The sequence below is a fragment of the Phocoena sinus genome, chromosome 15 (assembly GCF_008692025.1).
Source record: "Phocoena sinus isolate mPhoSin1 chromosome 15, mPhoSin1.pri, whole genome shotgun sequence".
NCBI lineage: Eukaryota > Metazoa > Chordata > Mammalia > Artiodactyla > Phocoenidae > Phocoena > Phocoena sinus.
Genome location: NC_045777.1, coordinates 21,702,842 through 21,724,421, shown reverse-complemented (window position 1 = coordinate 21,724,421; position 21,580 = coordinate 21,702,842). Strand labels below are relative to the sequence as shown.

Sequence of the window (21,580 nt, the reverse complement as noted above, 5' to 3'; positions counted from 1 at the left end):
TGCTGCAAAAGCGGGCAGCCCCAGATGCTGGGAGATGGCTGCAGTGAGAGACGTTTTCATAAATGGCTTGTGCCTAAGGCTTTGAAGGGTGGTGGGCACCACTCCCTCCTCGCCCTTTGCAGGCGGGCTTTGCACTCTGGGTAGAAGTGTCAGAAAAGGTAGAACAGCTCCTAATCTAGGAGGTGATTCCTCTGGGAAATCAGGCTGCTTTTCAAGTGTAATTTGAAAAGTCGCTGCCTCCAAACTTCATTGGGGGTGGGGGAGGCAGGGGGGCAGCGGGAAGAATGCCATTTATAAAGCAATCAGTGCTTCGACAGAGGCAGCCATCACTCAGAATTATATTCTGAAATTTGGCCTCTCTTCCTTACTCTGGAGGAAAGGCAACACAGGCACTTTGCTTCCAGTCAAGCCCGACACAGAGGCTGGGGTAAGTCACACAAAGGGAAAGGAACCCTGCCCTGTTCATCAGAGCTGGAGCTGCGGAAAATCATTGCTGGGCTTCTCAACTCTTCCGCATGAGCTGGAGGAAGCCTCATGAGAGGTTCCATTCATCTCACTTCTTACTTTTAAACTTTAAAGCACATATTTATGTGCCTCAAGTTGCCCATGAACTACGGCGTGTCAAACAGTTTGGGGTTGATGGAAGAGGTACATTTTCTCGTCCTGGGACTTTCAGAAACACAATTTCATCACCAGGCTCTCTCCCTTCCAATTTCTCCTGTATGCTGCCACAAGATGCATATTCTGAAAACGCTTTCAGTGCATTACTCACCCGTTCAAGAACCGTCCAAGACCTCCCCTCTTGATCTCTTAAGTCTGGGAACCCCAGGTTGACAGTCAAGGCCCTTCGTACATGTGGCCTCCGTGACCACAACGTTCTCACACCCACCATCCCTAGACTACTAAGCCACCCTTGTCACTCGCCACAAACATGGGGTGGTGAATGCCTGTCATTTTGGCCCCTCTGCACCTTGCGACACTTCTCCTGGTAAACGAATGCAGGGCTTCCTTTTGGGGGAAAGCACCGCACCCCAGTTCCCTCTCCATATGGTTTGGGTGAGCTGACCTGACACCTGCCTCCAGGCCTGCTCATGAGAATGTAGATCTGGGCTTGGCAAACTAAGGTCCCAGGGCCAAAAGTAAAAGGCCCCCAACCTCTTTTTTTTTTTTTCTTTTGCGGTACGCGGGCCTCTCACTGTTGTGGCCTCTCCCGTTGCGGACAGTGACCATGGCTCACAGGCCCAGTCGCTCTGAGGCATGTGGGATCTTCCTGGACCGGGGCACGAACCCGTGTCCCCTGCATCAGCAGGCAGACTCTCAACCACTGCGCCACCAGGGAAGCCCTCCCCAGCCTCCTTTGAAAGACTCCTGAGCTAATAATTTTTATGTCTGTAAAAGGCTGTAAAAAAAAATCAAAGAAGATGCCATAGAGAACCTATGTCCACAAAACCTAAAATATTTGCTATCTGGCCCTTTACAGAGAAAGTTTGCTGACACCTGCTTAAATGCACAATGCTTGGTTTGGTTTGGGGCGGGGCGACGGAGGGGCTGAGCTCAGGAGAGCAAGTCCCAGGACTTGAGCTGGAGCCGTCAGAGGGACGTGCACACTCTCCTAACTTTGTTCAGCAGAAAGAACATAAGTCTGGAACTACTGGTGGCCATCTTTGACACTTTACAGAAAGAGGCTGCTGGAGAAGAAAGGCAACACTGGGGGAAGCAGAATCAAAAGACAGACTGGCTGTGGGACCTGGAGCCAGTTGGGCTGGTTGGTCATGCGAGCCCAGACATTTCTTTCAACTCAAGCCAGTTTGAGTTGGGTCTCCTGTCAGCTGCAAGGGTAGGAGTTATGATGAGTACAGATACTGGCAGGTATGGCCGATTCATTTGGGCATCTTATTACCTTGTCTGGAATGCCCTTTATCCTCTCTGCCTGCCAAAGAGTCTGCTTGTCTTGTCAGGATCTTTTTTTTTTAGTTTATTTATTTTATTTTATTTTTGGCTGCGTTGAGTCTTCATTGCTGCGCGCAGGCTTTTCTCTGGTTGCAGTGAGCGCGGGCTACTCTCGTTGCTGTGCACGGGCTTCTCATTGCGGTGGGTTCTCTTGTTGTGGAGCACAGACTCTAGGCGCACGGGTTTCAGTAGTTGTGGCATGTGCGCTCAGTAGTTGTGGCTCACAGGTTCTAGAGCGCAGGCTCAGTAGCTGTGGCACATGGGCTTAGTTGCTCCGGGGCATGTGGGATCTTCCCGGACCAGGGCTCAAACCCATGTCCCCTGCATTGGCAGGCGCCACCAGGGAAGCCCTCTTGCCGTAATTTTATCCACCCACCGGCGCCCCCTCCACCCCGCCCTCCACCCCACCCCCCCGGCTGTGGTCCTCTGTAGTTCCTAGGTAGCTTGTTCTGAGACATAACCATCTATTTCCTCAGCTATAATTGTCTTGGAAGAGTAGGTATTGCATCCCTAACAAAGCCACGGGCAATGGGGTGGGGACAGGGGGAAGGAAAGCATGTTGTCGAGCCCTGGGCACTAGCTAAACACCATAAACACTACAGCACTTATTCCCCCTGAAGCAGTCATCAAAAGAAGGGGAGGCAGCAGCTCCATTTTAGAGATGGGAAAATGAAGTGAAGTGACTCACCGAGGTCACGCGGTTACTAAGAGGCAGAGTCAGAAATCAACCCCAGCTCTGATGAACTCTACATCCATGTTCTCTCCACAGTATGGTGCCCCCTGAGGGCCACATCCAGCTCTTCTCAGGATCCCTTGGATCCAGCTCTACACCTCCCTGAATCCTCCAGGAGCCTCCACTGCCTGCAGATCAGACCTCAAACATCTCAACCTGAAATGCAAAGCCTTTCAGTATATGCCGATTAATCCCTTCCCCACCCATCTCCAGCCACACTGATACTCAGAGTACTCAGGGTGCACCCGGAATGAGAGAAGAAACCCTCACTGCACCAGCAAGTTTTAACAGGGGAAACGATCACTTTGCAAAGCCTTCGTTAACAAAGTCTAGATTGAGTCAGCTGGACAGCTTCAAAATTAAAGTTGCCTGAATATAATAATAACAGGAGAGGCACTCTAATCAGTTTTTTTTTTTTTTTTTTTTTTTTTTTTTTTGTGGTAGGCGGGCCTCTCACTGTTGTGGCCTCTCCCGTTGCGGAGCACAGGCTCCGGACGCGCAGGCTCAGCGGCCATGGCTCACGGGCCCAGCCGCTCCGCGGCATGTGGGATCTTCCCGGACCGGAGCACGAACCCACGTCCCCTGCATCGGCAGGCGGACTCTCAACCACTGCGCCACCAGGGAAGCCCAGTTTTTGTTTTTTGTTTTTTAATCAAGTGCAACAATCTGCCTGCAGTAATCTGAGAGCGACTCGGGATGTCTTAACTCTTTGAGGAAGAGGTGGGTTTTTGGAACATCACGGCAAGTCCTCCCATGCAGATGATCTCCTGGAGGGATTCCCCAGAGCGAGAGTTTTGTTACAACACAGGGTGGGTGTGCATGGTCCCCCCCTACTTCTCAGCACACCATCACGGCCTGCCACACCTAGGCACCTGGGGAAGGAAGGCAGGCTGCTTTAATCTCCCTGGGAACTAGGTCATGTTCGACAAGTCACGCCACCTCTCTGACCTGTTTTTTTCATTTGTCAGGACCTAGAGATTGAATTAGTCTATCACTTTGTGTCCCCAGTGGAATTAGGAACAATGCTCTGTGAATCCTTCTACAATCCCCTCAATTAGAGGGCATTTCCTGCCTTTCCCAAAGGAAATCATCCCAGAATTTTAAAACTGGAAGAGAGTTAAGTGATTCTCTCTCAGGACTCCTTAACTTGGAGTTCCTCTGGGGTCAGAGGTGAAGTCTCTGAAATTGTACCCAGAATTTTGGGAGGTCAGCTAAGCAGACCCAGCGGGAGGTGGAGATGGTGCGCAACTGTAGGCTTGGAGGACGCAGCGCCCTCCTGGGCGTGACAGGGGAGGAGAAATGTTTCGGGGGACTGGGTCCTCAGATCTCATCTGAATCCTGGAAGAGCGCAGAATCCTCAAAGCTTAAGGACTCTCTCTGTGGCCCATTCCCTCCACTTTACAGGTGGGAGAACTGAAGGCCAAAGGTGGGTGGTGATGACTCACTGACAGAGCCAGACCAAAGCCAGCTGGACATCTCATTGCCCTTGCACGGAAGGTCCTAAAAGGAAAGGAGTGGGGCCTCTCTGGAACTGGCTGGGGACCCTTGCTCCAATAAGTCCCCATGCCAACCATCTTGTTTTGTTTTGCTTTTTTAGAGCTTGGGGATTATCTATGTCACTGGAGGAATTATGTACATAGTGCCTCACCATGCATCTGGGAAGGAAGCATTCATCATTCTCGAATGTGCATCTTTCAGCATGGGTGAGTGAGTGTGTGCATGTAGCTGAGTACCTGAATTTACATAATCTGTGGCTTTTAAATCTCCCAGCTAGAAAAATCAAGTGTTTATCCTGCCTTGTCTACACAAACTCCCTCGAGGTTACCACGTGGTTGATGAAGGGACCAAGGCTCTAGCTACAAGCAAGCCGGCATGGCGGGGCTGGAACAGCGCTGCTCTGTAATCCCTAATGAACGAGAGGGTCCAGGTGAGGCTCACCAATGGCTGCCAACTTCACAGGAAGAGATCAGACATCATGTACCTCCTGATGGAAGTAAATAATACCACCCATGGCGGAGTGCAGCCAAAAAGCAAAAACAAAAAAATCAAACCCGATCAAGCCTCTTGTTCTGCTTCCTCATTTATAGGAAACACAGGTGACAGGAGCAGCCCGTGAAATGACCCCCCACGGGGATGCAATCAGTAAAGCCAGACTGTGGGAAATGCTGCAGAATAAATGACCTTGTTTCCTCAACAAAAAACTTCCCAGGAAAAGAAAAGAGAGGTAGAGGGAGAATCTATAAATTAAAAGAGATTTATTAAGGGACATACCGATAATGGCAATGTACACACCTTATCTGCATCCTGATTCAAACACACAGGACCCTTGTTAAATGTTTTATGTGTGATAATGCTATGCTGGTTGTACATTTGTTTTAAAAAAAAGAAGTCTGGATATGACATCTGGAGTCTGCTTAAAAATAATCCACGGGCCGGGTGTGGTGTGGAGGTAACTGGGAAGGCGCAGGATGAAGCAGGGCTGGCCACATGCTGGTGACTGGGTGCAGCTGGGTTATGGGCACATGGGGCTTCAGAGTACCGTTATCCCTGAAGGAAAGTTAAAAAATACTTAAAAGGTATCCAAAAAAACTGGCATGACTATTTGCCTTTGGAGAGGGAAACTAGATGTCTGGGGAACGAGGATGGGGAGACTGAGTTTTCATTATTTTGTACTGCTTGGATTTTATACCATGACTTTGTATTACCCATTCATGAACATAAACTCAGTTTTTTTCTTTTTTTTTTTTTTTTGGCCTTCCCTTGCGGCATCTTAGTTCCCTGACCGGGGATCAGACCCAGGCTCTCAGCAGTGACAGCGCACAGTCTTAACCACTGGACCACCAGGGAATTCCCCATAAACTCATTTTTAAAAAATCACCCAATTTAAATAACAAACTTCAAAGTGAGTTCTTGATCGTACTTTTCATCTAAGAAGTGCCTTTATTTCATTTTCTTCCAAAGAACAGGTTAGGTTCTTATCTCCTTCCTTGAAGAGGCGGAGGTGTGTGAGTCCATGCTGCAGGCCGGTGATCTGAAAACTCTCCAATGTGTGATACTTCCACGTGGTCCTCAGGCGGCCGAGGTCATACATGATGGGTAGTACAGGCCTCCGCCCCATGTATCCTCAAGCTCTTGGGTGTGGGTGGGTGCGTGGGGCGGCTTGAGAGGCAGCTAGGGCCGCAGAGATGGTAAGCTAAGGAGTTAAGCCCTAAGAGCTGCCAGACAATGTCATTTGAAAACACCAGGTATGAAAGAGAAGTAACAGTCAGCTGCTTTCCTTCAATCCAATTTCTAAGCAGTGTGATCAATCAATTTATAAATCGATTGGCTGTCTAATCCACCTTGGCAGTCTTCTCTGAGGCCGACGCCACCGCCCTCGGCCAGGGTGGGGTGGGCCCCACATCCTCGGCAAGCTCCGCTGGGGACCTCCTCGGGCGCCTGCCTGACTCGGGGGCGGGGCGGGGTCACTGCAGCTCCTGGAGCAGGCGGAGAACGTTGGCTGTGTACGGGTTCTGCTGCCCAGTGGCCCCCCGTAGCTGCACCGGGTGCAGGCTGGGGTGGGGAGGTGTGAACTCCTGTGGGCAGTAAAGCTCGTTCAGGAGGAGCCAGGTGGAGTCGGGGTCTGCCTTCATCAGGTGGAGGAAAAGGCTGTGGAGAGGTGGAGAAGGGAGTGAGGGCACGAGGGAGGGCTGCTGGTCCTCCACCCCAGGGGCTGCTTAGCGGGCTCTTGGAGAAAACAATGATAATCGCAGCACTCTGCACAGCAGAACAAAGCCCACTTTCGTGCCTAATACAGGGCCATTAGGACGGTGCCAAAGCCTAACAGAAAGAGAGGTAAAGAGCTTCATATCCGTTGACATAGAGAAAAGGAAAGTAGTCTGAGCAGAACAATACTGACATCAAACAAGCTCTTGGCAAAGAAACCGGTTAAATGCTGGGCTATGAAACAGTCCTCAGAAGGAATGAAATGGATAGGGCCCCCCCCTTATTACAGAGTCCACTTCGCTCACAGGACCAGCCCCAGTGTAGGGACTCCCTCTCCTGCCTGGGGAGCCTGGGCAAACCCTCAGCACGCTGCTGAACTCAGTAGTTGACCCATTTCTGGCCCCTGAGAGCCACGGATTCTCGGTGGTCTGGATCCCATAGAGGGATCAGATGCAGTTATTCTCCCATGGCAGGATCGGCTGAGCCTGGCTCTGGGACCTTTAGCAGAGGCAGAGCACTGGTGCCCTATACACGACATGAACACAGCTGAAGGGCCGGGGCCACGCAGCACCAGACACCCACCACGGGTGAGGTTCTTTATCTTGGTCTGAACCGTGGGGTCACAACCCTTTGCCTCGTATCTGCTCACATCCCATTTCTGAACGATGCCCAGGCCACTGTGCCGGGTAATCCAAGTGTAGACTTCCTATGCCTGGCTGACTCAGCGATTCGGAGTCTGGCTTTTCAATCTCAGGAAGGATGAGGCCCTCCCCTAGCTGGGCGGCTCTCTCTCAGCCACCCTGCCCATCTCAGCTCACGTATCACCCGTGCAGAGAGGGTGGCCTTCCTGACCATGTCGCCTAGGTGGTTGCCCCTTATTTTTCTCTCTCAGGACACCCTCCCCAGCATTTATCAATTGCCTGTTTATTGACCATCTCCCATCTCCCTTCCTCACAGCACAAGCCCCTGAGGGCAGGGACCATGTCTGTTTGGTACACTGCTGTATCTCAGGCACTTAGCACGGCACGTGGTTAGCATTCAACCAATACTTGATCGAACAGGTTTCATGTTTGCACACTAATGATTTCAGGTGGCATCCCTCTTTGAAATAAGTTATATTCTGTACAATGATCTAAAGGAGAGGTCAACTGCTCACTACCACGGAAGAACCAAGGATGTTAGTAACAGGAGTCACGTTACCGCAGGTGTCACTAGCTGTATGGCTTGCCTCCGTCTCAGTTTCCTCATTTCTAAAACTGGGGATGTACTTCACCCAGGGTTCTGCTGGGGTTTAAACGAGAAAACACAGATCCAGCCCTACACAGGGCCTCCCACATGCGATCCCTGTCTACCAACTAACAGCGGATAGAACCTGTTTGATGGATCACATTTTATTTTTGATGACCATTCCTAGGAGCCTCTCCTGTACTGCTGGGCATCAGACAGGAATGTAAATGCTTGCTAAACAGAGCTAAATTCTGGTTTTTAATTTCGTTAATCTAAAAAGCCTATGCCGTCAGGGGATTTGGGTTTTACTTCGGTGAAACCACTTTTTTTTTTTTTTTTTTTCCCCGGTACGCGGGCCTCTCACTGTTGTGGCCTCTCCCGTTGCGGAGCACAGGCTCCGGACACGCAGGCTCAGCGGCCATGGCTCACGGGCCCAGCCGCTCCGTGGCATGTGGGATCTTCCCGGACCGGGGCACGAACCCGTGTCCCCTGCATCGGCAGGCGGACTCTCAACCACTGTGCCACCAGGGAAGCCCCGGTGAAGCCACTTTTGCTTTCTTCCTTGGGTTTAACAGACATATGCTAAGGAGGCAAGGGAGACAGGTGGACGGGGCACTTTGATACACTTTCTGGCCTGTTTTGTGCCCAAACAATTTAAGTTTTCTCTACTTAGGATAATCTTGAGTTTATAACCTCAGCGGTGGTTGCTGGAGAAGTGATTAGAATATTCTAATTCATCGTTTCCACTTCACCACAGAAAGGAGATGGGGCCTGCGTGGGAGACAATTTTTGTTTAAAAACAAAAATATCTTTGATAATTAGAGTGGCAAGGGAAATTATGAAAAAAATGCACCAAAAATGGGAAGCAGATTTCTATTTACACGTGACACAGTTGACAGTTTTCCCTGGTGCCAAAGACTGTTAGAATGCAAATGGTTTCATTTGATTTTTTTTTTCCCCCTTCAAGAACTGGAACAAGCTAGAGCATGGGCGCACTCTCAGCTTCAAGGAGTATTTTGATCTGGGCGACACCCAGCAAAGTGGTGCCGTGGCCCAGTTCAGTCACAGCTCTGCTCTGACTTACACGGCATGGAAACGTCGCAGTGTTCATTTTTGGTCTCCTTTTTAACTTACTAAATGCGGGTGTTGTACTTGTTGGCAGGAAAGGAAAAGGAAGGAAGCCACTCTCTTTGCCCTTCGAGATCCCTAAATAAAATGCCAACAGGGAGGCAAAGGAAAAATCGTGTGCAACGTTCATCTTCTTTTAGTAAGCTAGAGCCATACTCTTGGAAGAATTATTTTGGGTCTCACTTCTGAGCTCTTAAAGAAGTAGAATCCCCAGAATGGCAGGTGGCAACGCAAGTTTCTTCTCCACCTCTGCGGCCGGGAGCAAATTATTTTGCCTTTGTGAACCTGTTTCCTCCTTCTCCAAAGGAAAATAATCACACCTACCCGACTCTCCTCAAAGGTTTGTTCTGAGGCTCTAAGGAGATGAGGCGCAGGAAAACACTCTGAAATGTATAATGAAAACACTGTTCCTTCCAGAGAGTGTGTGTGTGTCTAAGGAATAATTATCACTACCAACCCTGGCAGCACTGCCATACCATGGAAAATTCTCAGATGCTCTGAAAAGGGCAGAACATTTGTCTTTTGTTTCAGTCATAATTTCCTTCATACTGACTTGATAGGGGTCCCAATTTTCAGCCACTGGGGTTGTAATTTTGTCCATTACTTTCAGGAAGAAACGAATGTAATATTCTTTGCCCTCTGCATGCCTGAGGTCGGGAGCAAATGCCGTGCCATGCAACCAGGTGGCTGGCAGGCATAGCTGTGCTCTTGCTTGGCAAAAGGCATGCAACCCGCTGAACTCTAAACACTGACAAATTCTGAACCTGGACCCCTGTTCACTTTGAGGCCCTGGAAGCTGAGCCTGAGACCCAGGAGGTCTTGTCTGAGTACTCAGCGGCCCAGTTTTCCCCCAAACTCCAGTATTGCTTTGTCCTGGGACCAGTTCCTGCCCTTTCTGAGCTGGGGAGAGGAGCTCCCAGACAATGAAGGGAAGAAGGCTGAAGACCTCGAAAGCATCCTTTTGCATAATCAAAAGACAAAAGACAAAGAGGAGACCTCTGCTTTGAAGTGACAGGAGTAACTGCCTGGAAAATGTTCCTAACACATCTTGAGACATGGCCGAGATGGCTGTTGAACATGCCAAGTGGCCGACTCCATCTTTTTTCAAACCCAAAGAGAAACACTTTAAAAAAATATATGTACACCATTTAACTCCTGAACAAAAATTTCTTTCTCTTTCCCCCAGGCCCGAATCAGTGGCTCCAGGGAGCCCAGTTATCAAGAGATTATCTGGTCCCCAGAGTTCCGGGAGGCGCTCAGCTGTGCCTCCTGCCTCCGCGTCCTGAGGCGAGTGATTATCTCTCAACCTGTAGGGCCCTGTAGCTTAAATGATAACTTGACTTTAAAAAATTTACAACTCGCTGTTAGGCAGTTTCTAAGCAACCTCTGTTTCCATGGCAAAGAAGCCTGGTGTTTATACTGATTTTTCACTTAAAATGCGGTTTTATTGAATTTCACTTCATGCAGGCAGCCATTTCCCTGCACTTCAGCCCTATCTACAATTGACGGGTATCAGTAAGTACCTAATAAACTCCAGACACCAAACCAATAGAAGGGACTCATTCCTTTATGATCAATATCAGGTGCTCCGAGTGACAAAGCTGGGGGTGACGTCGCCTGGGGAGTTGGGAAATGTGCTGCTAGAATCTGGCTGGCCGGGTCTGGTTCCCTCTCTGCGTGGTTCACCCAATGTTTACTAGCACCTGGTCCAGCTCAGGCACTGCGTCAGGTGTGTGGGACACAAAGACGGATGGACAAAGGCTCTGGCCTCAGGGCTCCCTGTCTGGTGGGGAGGACAGACTGACCACAGAAGCCCATGATACAATGTGAAGAGGGCCAGGCTCAAGTCACAGGTGGGCCGGAGCCGGGGAAGGATTCCTGAGGTGGGGACATGGCAAGTCACTTCTCTGTACATCAATCAGATCAGTTCCAACCCCCTTCCAGCTCCAACACTCCCAGCAGTTCTCAAGCATAGGGGCTGGATCATGGGCCCTTTCACCCCAAATGCAGCAAAAAGACACCCCTCTGTTGAAGATGCAAATATTACAGAGTACGTCCTCACCATCTTGGGTTAGACAACACCTGCTCAAGGGGAGCTCTAGAAAACCGCTAGCCAATCGAGGTCCAGCAAAGCTAAATAAACTTAACTGAAATTCAGAGTTCCCAGCTCTCCTGGGTGACAGGCTATTCTTTCTCTGTCAATTACTTGCTTGAGGGATCTGCTGCTCCTTGTCTCTTTCTGGGTTTATAAAATGCTCTCATGAGCTGTCTGCGTAAATGCCGGTGGTAAAGGACTTGCGGCTTTGTGATGTATATTTATTTATTTATTTATTTCGGGGCATCTAAAGAAGTTACTCAGGGTGTCTCCTTAGGGACACGATACAGGCTATCTCTACGTGGGCACGACTAAACGCAATCGGAGGGTAAACTCACTTGTTGGAAAGCAGGCACACCTGCAAAGTTATTTTGGCTTCCCTGTTATTCCCTTTCTGGCAGAACAGCCTTCGCACTCTTTTTGTCTGTGGCCATCTCTTCTCCCGTGACTCCGTACGCGATGATGCTACAAATGAGGTTGTGTGTTTCCTTTTAAATAAACGGATGCTCAGGGTGTCGACGTGTCCGAGCCAGCAAGCAATGGGGCAATGCTTCCATACTCAGTAATTTACTCTAATGGGTCTCGGTTCATCGGTTAACCAGTATTTCAAGCCTGTCCTTTCTTGCTATTCAATTTAGCTATCTTCCCCTGCACGCGGGTCGTTTTTTGTTTCTAAATGTTGGAGATGGAGGATTACGACTTGAAGCAACAATTTACTCTCCAAATAAATACTACCAATTACCTCTGCAGCTATACATACTCATTCGACTTAACTCTATTTACCTGTTCACAGTCATTCATCTATCGATCGCCAACCCACACACTCACACAGAGGCCGATATTAAAAATATTTAAATGCAACGGGGACAGGATTTAAAACCATAAACACCAGTGGAGGCTTACAATGATAATCAAGTCCCTAAAGTACCACAAGACAAAGTACCATAAATGCTGTGGAATGACTCCATTGCTTTGTGCATATTTAAAAAGATATGGCACTGAGAGGCCCAATCTGTTACTGACAATTCAAAAATAAGCCAGAACCAAGAAGGGTTTAAATCCCACTGGGGCAGAATCTAAAAGCAGCCCTTTCCATCTGGCCAGCTCTCCCCGCTCCAGGCCCCACCTTCGGCCTAGATCCCATGATGACAACGCTGCTGGGCACAGGTTTCAAAGTGGCCCCGGCCGTCTGCACTCTCAGGCCGCAATTGCCGCGTTTCCTGGTCCTCCCTGGAAGATTCCACACCCTTGCAGATAAAGACATCTTCGTGGCAACCTACCTGTTTTGCGCCCCCTTGCCCGCCACCCCCGAACTGTTTTCCTGTAACCCACGCTCTGGCACTAAGCCAGCAGCCTCCACTGATGGAGCCATCAGAAACAGCTCTAGGAAATGTACTTCTGTATTTACTGCAAGGAAATTAGGAATAATCAGTCACAATGGTACCTAGCGTTCTTCTAACATGGCCCATGGGGAAATTTTCTCAGGGTTCAGCACCAAGGGAATTCCGGAGCTGTGCTTCCTTCTAAAAGCTTTCCTTTCTTATTTCAGTAATGACTGGAATTTGTGCAGCAGATGCGTTTCCCTCTTTGCCTTGTCTGTTAGGAGGCCCAGAGCCACGCTGCAGGCTCATCTCTAGCGGAGGTTAAGAGTTCAAAGCCTGCATTTTATATATTAACCTCAACCCTGGCTTCACCTTGTTCCCCCTCTTATTATTTTTCCCTTAAAAAATGTCTTCACTTCTTATTTACCTTGCTGCATACACTTAAGTTTATAAGATGCTTTAGGTCATTTTTGGAATAAGGAGGAAGTTTAAATACTGATAACAAGTATTATTGATTGACTTTTTAACTCTGGGCTGACATTTTGTGCTAAAGACTAATATACATGACTTTACTGAATCTTTGTGATAATTTTATTAGGTGGAAAAAATAGATATGCTTAATCTAGTCTTGTAGATGAGGAAATTGAGATTTCAAGAAGGAAATTAATTTGCCCAAGGGTATACCACTACTGAACAGCGATGTGAGGCCAACTCTACCTTGATCTTCAGCTTAGAACTCTCAACACAGTACGTGGCTAATAAGAGACTCTAAAGCATCTTTTAAATAAATACACATATAATAAGACAATTGAGGCCATGTCCTTGGCTACTTTACTGGTACTGAGATCATCAACATTCACTCCTGCCTCCCCTGCAAAGGGATGAAATGACCACCCTGTGGTCGGCCAAGGCTTCTGATATTTGAAATCTACTTTGTGCACGTGGTCCACCTACCAGGCTCGATCTCCCGCCAAGAGCATTGTGGTTCCTGACCCAGTATGGCATATACAAGTGCATGTACGCCCCACACTCGGCTTTCCAACTGGGTGGTGAAATGGATGACCCTGGCAGATTATCAATCACGTGACAACACCAAGGAAGCAGGGGAAGGGCTGGCTGCATTTGATTTTAGTAGCACAGAGGTCCCTGCCTTCAGATCTGAAACTCAGCAACCCACTTTGTTTGTAATCTGCATGGCAGATGTCTCTTATCTTTGACACCAGGAAATCATGCCTATATATGCACAGTGAACAGCTTCAGATCTGAGTGTATTTTTAGAACCATGAGCCTTGAAGAGAAAAGCAGCAATGCCTGTCAAAAGATGGATAATGGGAAAGCTAACTACTTGGGTCTGGATTTGTCAACTATTAATAGAATGTCAAAAGGGAAAACATTAGGAGTGCCCTCATTTCCATAGGAAACGGCTTTGCAGCCCAAGCTCAAACAAACTGCCCACACCATTTAAGGGGATGAGCTACTAATTTCAAGCTCAGCTGAACTACTGGATCACCTCTGTGGCTCCTGATCCATTCAAATATAATAGGCCCATGTGTGAGAGGAGTTGGGGCTCTGACGGGGATGAAATGAAAGAGCCTCTGCCAGTCTGAGTTCCTCCAGGGTTTGAAGGCAGCGGCTGCATTTTTGATGGGCTGGGATCCTACTGCTAGAAAGAAAGCGGGGAAGTCAGTCAGTAAATGAACCTTCAAACTCTTGGTCCTGGCTTCTCATGCAAAAGGCAGTAAGGGGAGGTAGAACAATTAACATGAAAAAGATCCTTCTGAGATGAAAACCCCAGTTTAGATTTCAGTCAAGATGAAGCAGGCTTCCAACAAGAAATTCCATGCCCAAGTGTGTATGTGTACATGTAACATATACACAACACATTATATATTTGGCAAATTTATATATCTCCCATAAGGGTGTGTATACACACATAAATAAAACTCCAGAACGTAAGCACCACGAGGGCAGAGGCCTCCTCTCTCCTGCTCCCTTCTATTTTCAGTGCCTACAACAGTGCCGGGCACACAGCAGCTCCTCAGCCAATCAGCAGAATGAATGAACGCCAAGCGTACTCTCTTACATATTAATGGTATTCATCCGCATGATGGTTCTGGAGGAAGGTGTCATCACCAAACCCAGTTTACAGAGGAAGGAAATGAGGTGCAAGGAAATGAAGTCATTTGCTCAAGGTCACAGAGCCAGTAAGATGTGAACCTAGGTTTGTCCACCTCCAAGACTGGTGCCCTTTGCCCGTACATACAATGGCTAAGCGAGGAAGATGGGAGGGCCCTCTCCCTTCCCCACCACACACATCAGGGACCACAGCACCCAGCACCTGTACAACCAGGAGGTGCAACAGGCTGGTCACTACTTGCTGGCACCCTGCGTCCCCACCTGGGTTCTGGGGTTGACAGGTGGAGGTAGGACTAGGGGGTGGAAACCACGTGGCCTAAGAGCATTGTTGGGCATGGACTTCAACTTTTAAAAAATAGATATTTCCTAGTTTTGTTCCGTTTAGCCCCAGGGTGGAAGACTGACTGATTTATGCACAAGAGAGGGAGCCTCAGAGGCTGCTCAGAGAGAGGCCCAAGGAGTGTGGTTTTAATGGAGTTGAGTTGAACCAGGCTGAGAGTATGTACTGGTTGGAAGGAAAAAAACAGAAATTTGGGGAATGTGCTCTCATCGCAAATTCCTTTCATATGCAGGAAGGAAGAGCTCCGTGGCCAGGAAGGCACAGAACTGTGGAGGCCCACTGCATGCTGGGAGGTATCTCAGAGGCTTCTGGGGCCGCTGGAGAATTTATATCAGTTAAGTCTGCCAAGGTTGAGATGCGGGCGTGGCTGATATAACCTGTTATTTTGTAATCCAGTGCTTATTCTCAGGGACTTGGCCTTATTTACAGCTCATGATATGCTGACCCCTCTTCCCGTACCCCAAATATGGTTTTCTCATTCGTTATCCACTGAAGTCATTTAACTAGGTGGACTCTGGGGGAGTCGGTATTTTTTCTTGCATGGCCAGTTCACAGTGACACCTGGTGGTAACAAATGGCAAGGTTACACCCTGCTCTTACCCCCGCCCCCCAACCGCCCCCCACCCAACCAAGCTGCAAGATTTATGTCCCTCCTTACAAGGCACATTTGCTAGATAAAAGCATTAAACTGGAATGGCTTCTCCGTTCTTAGCATTTACAGCCTCGGTTGTATCAACCACCCCCTGATCAATTTCCATTTCTAGAGTTTACAGCCTGGATGTAAAAGCCTGCCCACAAAGGCTCTATTTAATACGACAAATTAAAAAAGCAAACACAGGCTTGGTCATTCTTTGGAGCCAGGAGAAGCAAACAGGAGGAAGGAAAAATCCAACTGTAATGCACACAAAGAGGAACTTTCACGGAGCTGCCGAGTTCACCTCCATTCCAACGTGAGGGAGGCTGCTCTGCAGAGGTCCCCACCGCCACCTGCCAGACCTACAGACACAGCTGCTCATCCACCTCTCTGAGAATGCAGGAGGCCTCAGAGCAGCCACCTGCCCTCACAGGTTTCCTCACCAGCCCCTGCCCAGTGTCGGAAAGTCACTACTTCTGAGGGAGCTGGGGCGTCTCTGGGTGGCTCTGGCTTTCACTAGTTCTTTTGAATATGGAGCTGAAGCTTGAGTTTTTGTAACCCTCTGGCTACAGATCTCCCCCTTGGGCCCTGGCAAAGAACACACAGCCTTCTCTTCTCCCCTGAGTGGGTGGAGGTGTCACTGACAGCTGTGTGGGGAACACTGAAGGGCACGTGTGGAAGCGGGGGGCTGGGGTGGAGGCTCCTGCAGGGGATCAGGTAAGAGATGAGGGTGACCTGGCCTGCCCTGGCAGCTTGGAGGTGAAGAGAAGCAGTTTTAAGAGAGATTTCGCAAGTTAGGTAGACAGGCTTCACTTCTGGAATGGATGTGGGGTATGATGGAAAGAGAAGAATTCAGGACAAACAACCGGATGGATGTGCGGCCACTTGCTGAGCTGGGAACTCTGTCTCACTCAGGGGACCTCGTTCATTAGTTCCCGGAGGTCTGACTGTTTTCATACTAATTGGCCCACCCATCTCCCTCTCTTTGCTCTGTAATGAGACTCACAAAGAGACCAGATTTCCTATTGTTCCAGACGGCTTCTCCCATTTAGAGAGCTTATTAATTTCTGAATCAAGATGCAAGTCAGCTCTTGATCAAGACAACACAGATATTTTTTTTCCCTGACTTCAAAATAAGTTTGCAGATGATATGTACGTAAAGCAGTCAACCTTGCACTTCCTCCCTGCCCCGCCCGTCAGAGGGAGGTCATCTGACTCAACCTCAAGTGGAACAAAGAGGTGCTGCAGTCAGGCTTCTGGCTGCAATCTCCTCCCCGCAAGGCACCTGGAATTCCAACTCAAGAGTCAGTAAGGTCCAATTCGGGTTTAACTGCTTTCAGTAGCAAATAAGGAAAATTAGAAATGAAAAGATAATGAATTGTGAATGTTAGCTTGTTTGATGGGTCTAAACTTGAAGGATGGGTATGGGGCGGGTGTTGGAAGAGTAGAATGGGACAGGGAATGAGAAAACCAGATCTTTGGGACTCTTGGCTGTAACAGGCACCCAGAAGAATTTGCTTCAAGATGGATTCATCATGTTTGTGAGTAGTACTTTAAGTCATAGCACAATTAGCTTCAGGAACACTGCCTGGAGGAGGACTATTTTCATCCTAAGTTGGTTCTTTAAGGAATAAGAATGTCCGGGGACAAGAAGCTCTTTGGGATGCACCCCTGTGCTTGAGAAACCATGATGGATTCTGGGCCTAGGGGATGTGACAGGAAAGGGACAGAAAGAAAAAACGGAACTGGGGAAATCAAGAGCAGAAAACTGCAAAGGATAATAAGTCAATTCAAAGAGATATTTCCATCGCTCCAAGAGAGTGCAAGGCTTATAAGGGAGCAAGTTGGCTTTCCTCATTTCACAGACAGAGCAGCCTTTCAGCCCTTCAGGGAGTAAGATGACGCCTACCCCACCAAGGAAGATCAGGGACACATTTCCAGAAGCTGATGAAGTGGGAAGGACTGTTTCTTTGCCCAGGGAGGTGGAGCTGCAGTGCCCAGAGCGGCAGGCAGTGCCAGGCCAGACAGACCGGCTTTCACCCCAGCTGCAGATGTCCAGGGATGGCAGTTCCAGGGCACAGGCTGATCCTGGCTAGAAGGAGAGCTGGGGAAAGGGGGTCAGGGTACATTTTGGGTCTCAAGTCTGGGGAATGCTCCTATGCTCAGAGTCTTAGCTTTTGATAAATAGCCTTTAGGACTCTAGGAACCAGACATAGCTTCTCCTGTTAGAGGTGGTACAGCTACTCTCTAATAAGCAAAACTCTTAGAAATTAGAATCACATAATTTCAGAGTTGAAAAGGCCCTTTAAATCATTAGTCCAGTGGTTTTGAACGTTTCTTGGTTCACAGACTCCTATTATAATTGGATGAATGATGTGGAATCTGTCTAGAAACAGATACGTACATGTCTGCTTGCACACACACAATTCTGCATACAATTTGTGAGGGTTCACGGCACCTGACACCCATTAAGACGCTCTGTGGAGCCAAAGTTTGCTAGATCAATAACCCAATGCTTTCACCTTGCGGATGAGGAAGCTGAGAGAGAGGTGCCAGGGTCCCCTGGTCACCAGAAGAGCAGGGCCTAGAAGCCGATCACCCTCTGGCCAGGAGAGTGCTTTGTCCCCTACGAGACACCACCTTTCTGCTTTTCGCCCCTTTGGAATTGTTGCTGACGCTGCAGCAGCTGAAAAGGTTACTTTCAAAGGGAAATGTGTCCAGTAAAAATACCACCTCTAGATGTTGGCACAGTTAAAGAAATCATCTTAACCTGGCAAGAAGAGAGAGACGAGAAAAGAATAGAGATGCCTCAACTCTGCTCCCCATTAGCAAATCATCTATAATTTAGGACAAACGCAAAGAGATGCGGGTGATCAAGCAGACGTACCTCCTGGCAGCCTCTTGTAATTTCACGGGCTGTTTGGCACTGAGGTAAATCAAGCAGGCATCAGCCACTTTATTCAGGTCACCCTCACCTGCAGAGAGGAAAAACAAAACAAGCGTTGGCCCTCAGGCTTCAGTGGGGACGAGCAGGCACCAACTGCTGTCTGATGAAACGGGAACAGCTAGGCAAGATGCTGTGGGCTCCGTACTCCATCCCTAAGTCAAAAAACACAGCAAGGTAAATGGATAAATGAGGCCAAAGTGAGATGGAAGGATGTGCACAGGACAGGAGATGACAGGAGAATGGCTGAGTGAGGAGGGCAAGGATGCGGGTGAGACAGTGTACAGTGTGTGTGCCCAGGTGAGACTGGCTGGTACCTACCTAGGTCCAGTCTCTCACAGAGGGGGCCCAGGCCCTGCAAGACGGCCAGCTGCAACTTGAAGGCCAGCGTGTGGAAGTAAACTGGTCCAGCCCTGGCACTGATGGGAGCCTGGCTGACTAAAGAGCCAGCCAGCTTTGGCAGGACATCTTTGCAGAACCGGTTCCTTAGAAAATCGCCACACTTGCCTCCCAGGGTACGCAAAACCTGTGGAAACAGACCCCAACCCAGTGACTGAACGTTGCCAAGGCAGCGAGAGCACTAAAAGAATGTTTGCTAATTCAATTTCATCTAGGCCTCTGCTTGAAAAAGAAAAATAGAATTATTGCTGTTAATTCCTTGCCTACGGTTTGTGATTCTGACAGTTATGAATTTGGAGGTCTCTGCTCCCGAGGCATGGCTGCTTCTATCCATAAATACAGATTACATGGAGAATAATTCAAAGGAATCTTGGGTTGGATGAATAGTATGGTTAATACCTGGATATCCCTTCCTTTTTTGTTAAAAAAAAAAAAAAAAAGAGCTTAAAGCAGTTCACATAGATCATCTCTTGAATCTTCCTAACATCCCTTGAGGAAAGACTTGTGCTTTTAACTCTAGCTAGCTGAACAAACATAAACAGGCCCAGTAGCTGAGGCCCAGCTCAGCTGCTGCCACGTACAGGCATCGAAAAGGGCAGTGGCTGGCTGAGGTCCTTGGCTGGGTCAGGGCAGGGTCCCCAGTGGGCCGAGCCGAGTCAGAGTTCCTTCTGTTCCATGGCACAATCTCTTATGAACATCAACCTAATTCCATCTTTCACGACAGGCAGTCTCTTTGCATGGCTTGTTTTAAACCTTCTCAAGCAGAACATATTGAAACGTTTTGCCCCACTGCACAAGACTGAGTATACAGGATAATAAGAATTTCTTTAAAAATTGGTAAGCAAGGGACTTCACTGGTGGCGTGGTGGTTAAGAATCCGCCTGCCAATGCAGGGGACACGGCTTCAGTTCCTGGTCCGGGAAGATCCCACATGCCACAGAGTGACTAAGCCCGTGTGCCACAACTACCGAGCTGGCGCTCTAGAGCCTGTGAGCCACAACTACTGAGTCCGTGTGCTACAACTACTGAAGCCCACGTGCCTAGAGCCTGTGCTGCTCAACAATAGAAGCCACCGTAGTGAGTAGCTCCCGCTCGCTGCAACTAGAGAAAGCCCGCACACAGCAATGAAGACCCAACACAGCCAAAAATAAATAAGTTAAATAAATAAACCAAAAAAATTGGTAAGCAAGGCATATCCAGGACAGAGAACATTTACCGACTTTGTAGAGAACAAGGCACTTATTTCAGGGCCCTCAGCAAGACTGCACAAGGCCTTACGGACCTCAAGGGTCACTAATGGGTCTGGGAGTGGAAAAGCAGCCTCAGTTACAGTGCACGTATCTTTATATTTTTTCATTTTTCTATACTTGCTGTCATTTCAGATAAACTATTAATTTTCATAAAGGAAAACGGCACATCTGAGTGACTTAGCAAGACCTCCCTCCTTCTCCTCTCCCCAACCTCCCTCCTTCCCTCTCCCCCCACCACCCACATGTGCGTGTGCGTGTATGTGTCATTCTGTGTATTTTGCTTTGGAAAAAAATATTAATGATTTTTTTATATGTTTAAATGTAAGCTTACATTTTGGTCCAGTATATGCTGAAGAATCTTACAGAAACAAAATACTTTAGCCAAGTATATTAGCTGCATTCCTGGCTTCATTCTATATCCTACGCATCTTTTTTCTTTGCCTCACCTTGCTCACCCACTTCTAATTGATGTTAGCTTGCTACGGTAAATGTATCTCTGTAACTTGCCTTAAGTGCTTTTCAGAACAAGGAAGGATATACATAAATAAACCAAAACATGTGTGCTAATATAAGCCAAACTAAGTCAGGGAGAATAATACCTTACATACACAGAGGGCTTTTAACTTTTCAAAGCATTTCACCAAATAGTCCCACTTTATCCTTGACAACAACAACTATGAGAAAGGTGGGGTAGGAGGTCATGGGCTTTGTCCAGAGTCACTCAGCTGGACAGAGGATGCCCATTGCTAGAACCTAGTCAGTCTTCATCTTGACTCTTGTGCCGTGCACAGAACATGGGCATGAACTCAGATTCAGGTACTATCACTTCCTAGCTGTGTGATCTTGAGAAAGTTCCTTAACTTTCTGGGCTTGTTTCCCCCTCTGTCAAAAATGGGGATACCAGTATCTTCCTTATAAGGTTGTTGTACGGAGATGAGCTCATGTGTGAAGTGCCAAGCATGTTGCCTGGCACAGAGGAGGTGCTCAATGAATACCGGTGGCCCTTTTCATCTACTAGTTCTCTCTGCTTCAAATTCAAAAGGAAACTGACTTTATTTTCTTCTTTGTGCTTTTCTTATTTGCCTATACTTTCTTCAAGGTATAGTAGGTCACAACTGGATAAAAAGAGAACTACCCCCAAAAGACACCACTGAGCTCTGTGCTCACTTCCCTCCATCCCCATGACTGATGGCGGTGGGGCAATAGTGCAGTACCTTGAAGGCTCTGAGCACTGCCAGGGGGTCATCATTTGTGAGTCGGTGCACGAGCGAGGGCCACGCCCGATGAGCCAAGGGAAGGAGCTGGTTCTTGTGGGACTGCAGAACAACCACACACAGATCCAGCACATCTAAAACCTGCAAGAAAAGAGGACAGTATTTCGGCAGATAGTAAAGGCTTGAAACCAAATACCTGGGATCAAGTCACCATTTTAAAAGAGTAAAACTTAGAAACTCATGAGTCAAGGAAATATTTACGAGTCCTGACTACATGCCAAGCACTGGCTAGGTACTGGGTGGGGGGCACACAGGGACAAAATACTTACATTTCCTTTCCTTGGCTTATGGTCAACTGGGGAAAAACTTCAGATAACACCGAAATAACGGGATGAATGATTACTAATTGTGACAAGTACAAGGAAGGAAAGTCAAGGGGGAAATGCAAGACATTAAAGGGAGGGATCTATACCATAAAAACTGTTGGGAGGGCTTATCTGAGG

General features: G+C 48.2%; 1 protein-coding gene across 8 annotated transcripts in view; it reads right to left on the bottom strand.

Annotated features, from left to right (window-relative positions):
* TTI1 (TELO2 interacting protein 1) overlaps nucleotides 1–21,580 on the bottom strand; it is an 86,212-nt gene that overhangs the window by 37,783 nt on the left and 26,849 nt on the right. For 2 of the 8 annotated variants that reach the window (XM_032605759.1, XM_032605756.1), the window contains 4 exons: nucleotides 21,078–21,218; nucleotides 18,536–18,740; nucleotides 18,158–18,245; nucleotides 5,609–6,331 (listed from right to left, as the gene is read on the bottom strand). In XM_032605759.1, the coding sequence (XP_032461650.1) occupies nucleotides 6,148–6,331; nucleotides 18,158–18,245; nucleotides 18,536–18,740; nucleotides 21,078–21,218 (618 nt within the window). In that variant the 3' untranslated portion in view covers nucleotides 5,609–6,147. Of the gene's footprint in view, nucleotides 1–4,923; nucleotides 6,332–12,185; nucleotides 15,198–18,157; nucleotides 18,370–18,535; nucleotides 18,741–21,077; nucleotides 21,219–21,580 lie in introns of those variants that run through there. The other 6 variants (XR_004345852.1, XM_032605760.1, XR_004345853.1 and 3 more) reach the window with 5 other exon arrangements.